The following is an 11,838-nucleotide window of genomic DNA, read 5'->3' as shown; positions in this document are numbered from 1 at the left end:
CACAGAGATGGTCCAGACCCTCATCATCTCTGTGGCCTCTGCTGGACCCTCTCCCTGCCTTTCCTATCCTGAGGAGCCCAGAACAAACTCTGAACAGGAATTGAGTGATTGAGGTAACGCTCCCTTTCACTTCGCTTGGGCAAAAGAAGAAAAGAACTATCAGTCTTCCCCCTTCCAAGGCTTTGCAAATTACTGCAGGGTTTATTTGGAGCTTCTGGTAAAATGGCCTCATGCTCTGCCTCTGGACCCCTCTGACTTCCCTGTAGTTCCTGCAGTCAGGGGAAAAGCAAATGTGCAATTCCTGACTGGCACCAGCTTGTCCAAAGATCACAAAAGCTGCTGTGAAAGCAGGTCAGGATTTAGATCAAGAATCTACTCAAGGAATCCCAGAATAACTAAATCTTCCCACCAATACACAGTTCCTGCACCGTTAGCCCTCTCATCCTGCAGGATGCCAAGCAGTGGACTGAAGTTCCCATGCCCAGATTTCGGTGTCACAGCCTTTAACTCTGCAACCTGGGTCTGAGACTTCTTTTTTTTTTTGATTTCTTTTACTCTGCCCATTTAAAAGGAACATATTCCTATGAAAGGTTCCAACTGTAAAACCGGGGTGGACATTGCAACGTGCTCCACATTCCAGCCTTGCATGGCTGGAGTGGTGTCTCATATCCTGAAATACCACCTGCACCAGCCCATGAAGTATTAAGGCTCCCCTCTCGCTGTGGCCAGGAATACCTTGCGGCAGCAGTTCCCAGGGGCAGAACGCTCCGAGAAAGGTCACTGACACAGCACAAAGGGCACCGACACAGCGGCCACCGGCAGCAATTCTCCTCTGCGCTATTATTAACAGCCCCGAGCAGCCCTCAGGAATCCGCCGCTGCTCCCACGGCCCCAGACAATGAGAGCGCCTGCTGCTGAAGGCAATTAAGGGACATTTAATGGCAATAAAGGGAGGTTTAATGACAATGGGGAATGATACCATCACAAATAACATCCCCAGTCTCCTTTGCCATCGTGCCGTGCTGTCCTAGGAGCAACATCCTCAGTGGTGTGACCTGCAGGAGCTCAGGAGACTTCTGCAAACTGAAGTGATCCCACCAGTGGCATGAACAGGGATCTTACCTGGGTAACTCACCCCAAGGACTCCTGGAGCCCCTCTGCTCTGGAGCCAGGCTGGGAGAGCTGGGGGGGTTCACCTGGAGAAGAGAAGGCTCCAGGGAGAGCTGAGAACCCCTTGCAGGGCCTAAAGGGGCTCCAGGAGAGCTGGAGAGGGACTGGGGACAGGGGATGGAGGGACAGGACACAGGGAATGGCTTCCCACTGCCAGAGGGCAGGGAGAGGTGGGATATTGGGAAGGAATTCCTGGCTGGGAGGGTGGGGAGGCCCTGGCACAGGTTGGGCAGAGAAGCTGTGGCTGCCCCTGGATCCCTGGAAGTGTCCAAGGCCAGGTTGGACGGGGCTTGGAGCAACCTGGGATATGGAAGGTGTCCCTGCCCATGGCAGAGATGACCCCAAGCCCCCCAGTCTCTCCCCACTCCCACATGGGCTCAGTCTCACACACAGATCTCTCCACATTTTCCCATTCCTCTGTCAAAAACGACTCAGGCTTTTAATGCACCTTTTCTCTCCAATAGGGGATCAAGGAGGAAGAAACTTTACTCAATTCATTAAATAGTTTTAATTTCGGAGAGTCTGGCAGACTTTCAGCTTGTTTCTTTTGAAAACAATTCCAGGGGAGGCTGAACTCCTGGTGACTTCATGGGGCTTTTTATAAAGCGACTTATTGAGCGTGGAGGGACAGAAACAGCTGCAGAGTCACCCTGGCCGTGGCAGAGATGCCCTGAGCCTTCAGCAAGGCCACCACCCCCACGTCTCCCAGGGAAGATGCTCGTGGAACACGCTGGTTTTCAGGGAAGGAGACAACTTACCTTCAGTTTGGGAACGTCTCGTGACAGATCCTGATCATCCCGATCATGTTCTCAGCCGGTGCTCCTTTGTGTTGGCCTAATTAATAATTAATAATTCCCTTCCCCATCTGAACATTCAGCGCTGATCGGGTTCCACCAAGTTAAAACACTTTCCGTGCTGGAAATTCCCTGTCAAGAACATCTTTGCTGAAAAGTACAATTGAAGATCAAAAAACTCTTGGAGAAGCAGTTGTTGATCCACAGGCACAGGTTTCTGAGCAACAAATGTTTTTGTTCCTCCAATTTATTTGGCTTTGTTCTGCAAAGCAAGTAAATCGTTTTCAGGTGTGAAAGGGAGTCGTTCCCATAATGAAACCGGCTGTGGAAAAACAACCCATGGGAAAACAGCAGAAAAGGTGGCAACGGCAGGTTTGCTGAGGAAGGACTGTTGTTTAAAAGCAGAAACAACACAGACTAAAGCAAGATTAAACACAGGCTGTCCTGGGCAGTCCAGGCACCACGGAAAACCCCGTGGAATTGCTGTGAGTGTCTGAGCTAAAAGCTCATCCTGAGACAAAAATTAACTTTCAGGGGTTACTGGTCTGCCCAACAGATCATTAAATTACTCCCTCACGGTGATTTGGGCTAAAAGAGGGGTTTTTAGCAGCACGTTCAGCTGCCGGGTTAGAGGAGAGATGATGGTTGCAAAAACAGGAGTGGCACAGGAGGGACTGGACAGGGATAAGCCCCGTTCCCGTGGGTGGAATGAGAGGATCTTTAAGGTCCCTTCCAACCCAAACCATTCTGGGATTCCACAACCTCTGCTTTAGGAACACAGGGGCAGCTGAAATCCATTGAGCTCCAGCTCTACAGCAAAACCCAGGAGCTTTTAAAATCAGCTGCAAAACCTCCAGCACGAGCAGGATCTCACCTCAAGTACTGAACAGAAAAGCCAAAATCCTGACTCCAGTAGTGCCCTTGACCCGGGATCCTCCTTCCATCCACAAGAACCTCTGCTGGTCCCAGTCTGCCACGGCTGGTTTTAGCTGGGAACGTTGTAGACTAATAAATAAGATGTTGCCATAAAAAGGCCACAGGGCTTCCATCCCCCTGACAGATCCCAGAGCTGATTGAGCCCCTTGGGTACAGCAAAATTCCCGGGGATAAAGAGCTTTCAGTGTGAAGTATTTGCTGATAAAAAGGAGGCTCCTGCCCCCATCTGGCCTCCCTGAAGGGAGCAGGAGCCTGAGGTGGATCCTTGAGGATCATCGAGTCCAACCACCGTGGTTCCCAGCCCGTGGCACTGATGCCACATCCAGTCTCTTCTTAAAAACCTCCAGGGATGGAGAATCCCCCACTTCCCTGGGCAGCCCATTCCAATGCCATGAATTCAGGTTTCAAAGCCATAACCCGGGTAAATAATGACAGGATTCAACAGGACAAGGCCCTCCCTCTTCAACATTTACACTGAATCTTTATATCTTTTTTTTTTTTAAAAAATTAGTTTAAATTTAGTGTAAAAGAAAGTTTAGTTTCCATTGTTCCCAGAGATCTGCATCTCTTTGCAGGACCCCAAAAGTTGCCTACATATATATATATATATATACATACACACACATATATTTATATTTGAAGGAGAAAAAAGCCTTCCAGTTCTGAAGAAGGAAGGCAAAAAGCAAATTGGAACTAAAAAATTAATAACAAGAATTAATTCTATTGACTATTGCCAATGTTGTCGACCATTCTGTAGTTTTGCATCTAATTCGACCTCATATTAAAATAAACCCATATTCAGAGAGAATAAATCAACGCAGAGGGTGCAATTTCGACGGGAAAACAGCATTTCACACTCATTTTAATTCCTGTTCTGCACACACTGATCACCAAACTTGTCCCTAACAACCCCCCCAAACAAGCCCCTCCCTCCCAGCTCTGGCAGAGCAGCACATTTCACCCCAAACAGCCCCAAAATCTCGGTCAGAAATCAGATATTTGCTTGAGAAGCTTCACTGCAACTCATGCACACGCAAGGTTTAAAGCACACAGGCACGTTCTGACAAGTGATTTCACCTCAAAAATCATAAATACTGGCAGGTTTTAAAGAATTAGCAGTCCTGACATCACCCATAAATGCATATATAGGATGGCACAGAGCTCCCCACCCCAAATCCAGACCAAATTTGTGTTTGTTCCACTCCAACAAGAATCAAAACAACGGGATGAATTCCCTTCAGCTCCACAAAAACCAGATTTTAAGAGCCAGAAAGAGGCAAAGGGGCAGCAATTCAAGGAATGCCCTGATAAAATTACAGGGGAAAAAATAAAAAAGTTGCTTAATAGAATCATGGTTTTAATTTATGATAATAAATAGCTTTATAAAATGTTTTAGCTGAATTACTTCAATATCCAAGCGTGAGTTCAGACTCCGGTGCTCCAGCTGGGAACTTCCAGCCCTCCAAAGTCTCAGGATCAATATGAAGCCATAATTTTACACGTTCTGGAATGAGATTTTATTGCAGTCTCAGCATCAGCCACATTTCTTTCAGAAAGGAGACAAAGGGAAGTACAAAGTCCAAGGGATCCCAGGGAACCTGACCCCGCTCAGGTGATTCACACACACGGATGTGACTCGGCATTTGTAAACAACAGACAGGCCAGAGGAGGCAATGACAGCCTTGGGAGGGTCACCTGGGAAGTTCAGACTCCAGGAATTGCAGGTTTAGTGCTGGAGGGTGGAACTGGATCCAGTCCTTGGTCGGTTCCCTGCGACGCAGGCTCGGAGCTGAGCCCTGGGGCTGCAGCATTCCAGGGTTTGGAGAAGAACTTGGGAAGAAACGTGTCAAAAACATTCATGGGAACATCACATGGACAGAGTTAAACTGGATCCTCTATCATACACCCCCAGTTTTATTTCTTACCCACGGACATGCTCACCCTGGGCTGGTTTGTTGGGTTATTTTTTAGCCTCTCCAAGACAATCCCTCTTTCCTTGGCCCCCTCTCCCACCCTCCCTGGTGGTTTGATGCAGGAAGGATTCACACAAGGTGACACTGAGCTGATGATGCACAAAGAACCACTCCCAGCCTCCCAGGGAAAGCAGCATTTTCTGCCTTCATTCACTCTCTGCCAAGTTTTCTACAGTTACAAAGAGGAAAAGCTTAAAAACCCCTCCCAGCTCGGTCCTTACTCACCCCAAACCCACCTTCAGAGGCTGAGGGTGGTGCAGGACTCACTGCTCTGTGGATAAAGCTCCAATCCAAGATAAAAATGAACCACTTGTAAGGCAAGAAGGGAACTTCTGCTCGTGATTCCAACACAGGTTGTAAGAAGTTACAGTGGCAGCCCCTTGTAATTTGTCATTTTTGTCCATTTAATGCACTCACTGCAACAACAGACTCCACTCACAGCTGTACTTCCAACATTTTCCTTCCTTAGTCCCATCTGGGTGCCCTGGGATGGCCCTGCCCTGCCCTGCCCTGCCCAGGGATGCAGCACTGGAAGGCTTCAATCCCACTCATCCCAACGAGCTCCAAATGGCTTTTCAGCCCTAATTCCAGTGCCAAAGTGAACGTCCCACCAGCCAGAGAGGAAGGAGCCACTTCCACCAGGAGGTTCCAAGGCCAAGGATTCCTGGCCTGAGTTATTTAAACAGAGCTCCTTGACAGGAATCCCAGCCAAGCACCCTGAAACAAGGACAAATCCCATCCTTCCCATCCCAAAGCAGGCTGGAATGGGCCTGATCAACGGAGAGCACTTGGGATGGAGGGGAGAACAGTCACAAATCCATCACAAATCACCTCAGAACTGCTGTGTGGGGAGGGAAAACCCACTTGTTTCCACACTCTGAGATGCTTCTATAGATATATTTCTATTCTGAGGAAATGGAAGTTGTAGCATAGGAAGAAAACCGAATTGTGGAATCAGTTTTAGGCACTTGAGCTGCAGAGGCTGTGGAAGGTGCTCACACACTCCCCCTACACCCCCAGGATGCACAGGGGGAGCAGCTCCTCAGCCTCCCTGAAAGGAAAAAGATTAACAAGTGAAGCTTGGGAGATCCCTGCTCACATTTTTCAACTTTATATTCCACCTCTCCTCACAATTAAAGGCCTGGGTAACTTTCAGATTCCAGAGGCAGCACATCCTAGAGACCACTGACCAAATTTATTACCTGCTAAACCAAAAGAAACATTTTAAGTGTTATTGAAAAAGGGCTTAACGCGATTTTTTTGCTCATAAAATGCCACTCTGCAGCATAAACTTCAATAACCAGTTTTTAAGGCCTCTCCCTTCTCTGCAGAATATCCTAAGTTAGAATTTCATATCCTTAGAAGGAATTTCACGGAGCACAAAAGGCAAAGCTGGAAGCCAAGGCAGCACAACACCGAGGGTGAAACACAACCAAGGTCACAACTCAGGGTAAGACAATCCAACAATTCCCAACAATCCCCAAGTGGGGCTGGGAGCAGCACTGATGCAAAGTTCCCTTGTTTTTCTATGGACAAAGCTGGGAGAAAAATGGGAATTGTCCTGCAGGGAAGGGGAAAAAAAGCTGTAAACAAGAAGCTCAGCCACAAAGGGGCTGAGAGATCAAAAGTTTGGCTGCTCTTCTTGGGGACTGAAACGTTTTTAACTTCCCACACGTGAACTTCAAAGCACCATCCCAGCAACCATTCCAGGGGGGTTTGGAATCGTTGGCAATGGGGTGACAAACCCCACCACCCCCCCAGACTGAAAATCAGCATTTAAAGCCCAGCTGGGAGTGCCAAGCCCTGGACAAGCTGCAGGCACAGGATGTGTCGGTGAACATCAGGCACCTCTGAATTGTGGCCACATCTGCCCCCAGAAATACAGAACAGACACGAAACTCGTGGCTACACGTGCCATGGCACACCTTGGTTGGAGCTGGGTTAAGGCTGGCTTGTTTTCACTGCCCCCCCCACAGAAAACAGCTGAAATGTTGGGTTATAAACTCCTCAGGGCACCAAAGACACCGTTCACCAGCCAGGTTGGGTGTGCAGGGACCCCCAGCCCCTCGCTGGGCCCAGGGGAGGGCACCCACCAAAGTGGAAGTGGCCAAGAGAGGGGAAGAGCAAACCCAAGATAAACACACAATGTCTGGTCAAACACAACCCACACCTGGAGAAACCACCACACCTTCGTTCCACGGACACAGAAATCCTACAAACCTCCAAACGAGCAGCAAATCCCCCAATCCAGCTCCATCACTGCCCTCTCATTAACAACAACTCCTTTTCTTAACAACCAACCCCCAGCCTGAGTGAACTGAGCCCAGTGTTTAACACCTCGGAGGGATCAAAGCAAAGACTCACAAACCAAATGCTTGGGTTTAGAAGCAAAGTCTGCTTTTTCTTTTTTTTTTTTTTTTTTGTTTTCCAGACTAGAAAATGTACAATTCCATTTCATGTGTGTGCACAGAGCTCGTTGCTTGTAGATACTGTCAGAGAGACTGAGAGAGCCCCTGCAGGAAATTGTTAATTCTTCAAACATTGATACAGTTTGCAATACACCAGTTAAATACCAAGATCTATGTGCATGCACTATGGGTATATGCATGTACACCTTAATGTTTAACAGAGACAGCACATCCCCCGGCCAGGGAGCCTCAGAGATACCAAAAAATAGATTAAAAAGGTCAATTCTTTCCCTGCCTTTGTTAAAGGCAGATTTTTGAGGCTGCCTCCTTTCCCTCTCCCCGGGGATCCACGTGCTCCCAGGGAGGCAGGAACACCACCAGCCAGATTATCCCAGAGAGAAGCACCTTAAAAAGTTCAAACTGAGCTTTTTCTGTAAAATGCCTTTTCCAGCCCCCTCAGGAAGGGAAGGACACCTGAAGCACAGGTTGGTTTCGTTCTGCTGCCCTCCCCAAACCCCTCCAACAGAAGAGCCTGTGATTAAGGCCACATGCACTCCCACAGCCCTGACATGTCAAACCACCATCCCAACTGCCTCCAGCCTCTAAAATGGGAATTCTGGACACCTCCTGCATGGGACAGGCATCCCACCAGGTGCCACAGCAAGGAAAGGTGATCCTAGTGTTCCAAAAGTGCTCTGGGGACCATGCAGGGAGTTCTCTTTTCACCTGGAACTCGTGTGGGTCACTTAGAGCCTTCCAAGTAGTGTCATGTTTTGTCCCCATCCAGTTCCCTATTGATATATCTGCACATTTATGCAGCAAAGAGAGTTTTTCCTCTGAAAAACACTTCATTAGAGTGTGACTTGTATGACTCCAGTGGGGCTGTCAAACACACTTTTGTGCCTCCTCTTTGGTTTATAAAAAAAAACAAAAAAAAAACAAAAAAAAAGACATTTTTCCCTTTTTGACAGCTGAAGGTACTTTTAGACCTGAATCAACCAACCAGCAAAGGAGAGCAGTGGGCAGGACGTGCACCTGCAGCATCACCCAAACAACAACTGCAACAGGAAAGGAAAACCCACCTCCTTTTCAACTCTCGGGCAAATTTGGCCAACACTGTCATTCAAATCTCAATCCACGTGTGCCCCAACCCATTCCAGCCTCCTCCCTAACCAGAAAATCCTGTGGAAAACCAGCCATGGGCTGAAGGGAGGGTGGGTTTGTCCAGTTGTGGGAGCCAAGGACTGGTGGACACAGAGGGAGAGCCCTGGGACACGTTGGTGCTGCTGCCAACAGGCTGATTGGGAGTCACACACTGCTCTGAACGGATTGCAAGGAACCTAAAGTTGAGGTATAAATATACACAAATATGTACAGTTCACATACAGGAAAATAGGGTTGCATTTGTAACATCGGGAACCTTAAAAATACTGGAGGAGTTGATACCTAAGCCAGTGATTTGTTGCTGATTTACTGGAATAATGAAGCCAACATCTTCCACTAGAGAGGGCTACAATGGGATAATAAAACTCTAAATTAAAAGCTCCTTTTCCTCTTGCTTCATCTTCCCCACGCCCAAGGCTGGACTGTCCCGAGGGGCTGCAGCTTCTAAAGGTTGGTCACAGCTTTGAAAGGGATCCTCCCAGGAAACCAAAGCAAACTGGAGCCAGGGCTGCACCTTTCCCTCTGGGAATGGTCCTTGTTCCTGTACACTGTGTGTGGGCAGCTATGTAGAAAATACAGTTGCAATCAGTTCAGTATAAATACATCCACCCCACCGCCTCTGCCGGGGAACGGCTCCCCTGGAGCAATGTCTGTGCAAAGAGGGCACCAAAAATCATCTGATCTTAAGCCTTGACATCATCCACTCCAGTCCTTGGCACAGCCTGTGAACAGAAGGGACAGTGGTTAAGGAATTCGTGCACTTCTGAGGAGAACTCCAAAGGTAATTCCATGGCATCAGCTGGAATTCTTCCCATGAGTCATTTCCAGAACTATCCACGCCAAGTGTGGCGTTTCCTACACCCTGTTATGCAATCCAGGAGTGAGACACCTCAGATCCTGGCACTTCAGGACAGGAAGGTCTCTCTAACTGGGATTACTCTTAATAAACCAGAACAGATTCCAGGTCATTAAGCCCAGTTCATACACAGTTTTATCTTTGTGAGGTGAGACTGGATTTGATGTAAAAGTTGGTTTTCTGACCACACTGATCCTAAGTCAGTGTGTCCTGAGCCCAAAATAAGTGTCAGGATTATTAAGTGGGGAGGCCCTGGAATGAAATTCCCAGAGAAGCTGTGGCTGCCCCATCCCTGGAAGTGTCCAAGGCCAGGTTGGAGCAATCTGGGATAGTGGGAGGTGTCCCTGCCCGGGGCAGGGGGTGGGACAAGATGATCTTTAAGGTCCCTTCCATCCCAAACCCCTCTGGGATTCCGGGATTATTTCTGAGAGGGGAGGAATGGAAGGGTGTGTTAAAACCAATGTGTGTTAAAACCAAGCACTAGAATAAAACCCCCAAATAACTCTGGAGCCAGGGATCCCTCTTACCCCTCTCCAGTTAGAGCACAGCAGGCCTGAATGTGCCACTGGTGATCCTTAATGGAAGTGAGCTTCAGGAACTGGGAGATTTCAGCCACTGTCATGCACTCCTTCACATCCTGCTTGTTTGCAAAGATCAGCAAACCTGCTTTTTTCAAGTCCTGGGGAGAGAGAAGAGAAGATGATGACAAAGCAGCCCTTGGAGGCAAACGATGTGATACCAAAGAGAACCCTGAGCCCCAGCCAAAAATCCTGCAGGAAAACTGCTGCAGGGGGACATGGCAGGGCAGGAAACCCTTGGAGCCAGCAGCCCAAACATCCAGGTTTTGCCATGGATGATGTGTAAAACTCAGCACAACGTTCTGCTGTGCTCCAGGAGGATCAGAGCACCTGTATCCCTGGGCAGCACTGAATTTGGGAACAGGTTCTCCGTGGACAAGCTTATTTGGCCTCCAACTGCTTGGAATTACACCAGTGCAGGGGTTATTATGGAAAATGTCTCCCTTGGAAAGCAAGAAGGTGTTCCCAGGAAGCCAAGCCAACTCAGGCATTAACTGCCTGTCGGGCACACTGATGTTTACAGGCAGCAAAATTAATTCCCAAACTGCCACCTGGTCCAGAAAATACTTGGAACCGACCTGGGAAACTCAATTTTGCCTCAACAGGAGCTGAATGGAACCCCTGGGCAGAAAGGAAAGATTTCCAGGAGCAAAGAAAAGCCACTTTAAATAAATATTTGAGTTTCCTTTCGGCCTGTAGGTATTGCTGTTCTCTCCAAACAGCCTGGAAACATCCTGCTGGACAACAATGGGCACATTCACTGGGGGGTGGCTCAGGAATCACATCCCAACACGGAGCAAGGGCTCCTGCGGCCTGGAATTCTGCACTTTCCTCGTGGCAAATTTGAATTAACAACTTCTGCATCTTCCTTTGTTAGGAAACAGAAGATGCAGATTAGAATTTACTTGATTGACTACAAGTTAAACATAAAAAAATTTAAAAAAAAATTTAAATATCAAAAAAAAGAGAAATTTGAGGCACTGGTTTTCTCTCCAAGGAAATCCATAGGCAGGCTTTGCCCTTCCTGCAGTCTAGTTTACAGTTTATTGGGAGTTTCACAAGAGGCAGTTGAGGGTGGAAATCTGCTTCCCTTAACATGTATCACACAGATAAATATTAAAATATTAAAATAAATACATTAAAATAAAGACCCTGGGTTTGCTCACCTCGTGTGCCAACATTTTATACAGTTCTTCCTTAGTCACAGAGATCCTCTCTCTGTCTGTGCTGTCCACCACAACTATCACAAACTGCAAAAAGTGAAATTATTAGAGAACAAACCCCTTCTGTGTGGCCAAATGTTGCTGGTTCCTGCCCAGGCCCCTGCTCCCATCCCATTATCCAGCTGGATTATCACCCCTATCCCACCCTCTCCCTCAGCCCCATGGGGTGTCCCCCAGCCCTGGGGTGGTTCCCACAGCTTGTGCTGTGGTTTGGGGACAAAGCTCTGACACAACTTGGGACTTTCTGTTCTCCATTTTTAAGGGAAAAAATTCATATTGAAAGTGAGGAAATTCTCTGTAATCCCAGGCCTGGGGTTGTCCCTTCCCTGCCACAACTGAGGCCCCACAGAGATCCCTCAAATCATTTGCTGCAGCCTTAAAAACATAAAGTGTATCAGTTTTCTTGCTCTAGTTCTAAAACTAACAGGCAAATAGGGATTCAAAAAGTCCTTTGGCTCCAACCTCCAAGAGCCCACATGCAGATAAATGTCACAGAATCCTTTAGGCTGGAAAGGACCTCTAAGAGGTCACAACATCTCACAGGGAAGCACAGGAGAACAAAGGCAATTATTGTAAGAATTGTATTTAGCCATATATAAATATAATTTATAGAACATAACTGTATTGAAACCATATTTGACAGCACACAGGAGACCTTGATTTAAAGCATTATTTCTATCAAGTTGTGTGCTTGATAAAATGTATATATATATATTTATATGTGCTGCAACTTCAC

The 11,838-nt window shown here is 47.6% G+C and overlaps 1 protein-coding gene across 1 annotated transcript in view; it reads right to left on the bottom strand.

The window, feature by feature from the left end:
• Positions 1 to 7,271: 7,271 nt before the first annotated feature.
• ARL5A (ADP ribosylation factor like GTPase 5A) overlaps positions 7,272 to 11,838 on the bottom strand; it is a 9,088-nt gene continuing 4,521 nt past the window's right edge. Inside the window, exons 4-6 of the mRNA XM_027695916.1 lie at positions 11,046 to 11,129; positions 9,829 to 9,980; positions 7,272 to 9,167 (exon numbers count right to left, since the gene is read on the bottom strand). Of these exons, the coding sequence (XP_027551717.1) occupies positions 9,119 to 9,167; positions 9,829 to 9,980; positions 11,046 to 11,129 (285 nt within the window). The 3' untranslated portion in view covers positions 7,272 to 9,118. The remainder of the gene's footprint in view (positions 9,168 to 9,828; positions 9,981 to 11,045; positions 11,130 to 11,838) is intronic.

Source organism: Neopelma chrysocephalum, unplaced genomic scaffold, assembly GCF_003984885.1.
Source record: "Neopelma chrysocephalum unplaced genomic scaffold, ASM398488v2 Primary Assembly neopelma1_103b, whole genome shotgun sequence".
Taxonomy (NCBI): Eukaryota; Metazoa; Chordata; class Aves; order Passeriformes; family Pipridae; genus Neopelma; species Neopelma chrysocephalum.
Note: the sequence above shows the minus strand (reverse complement) of the source record. Positions and strands in the feature narration are given on the sequence as shown.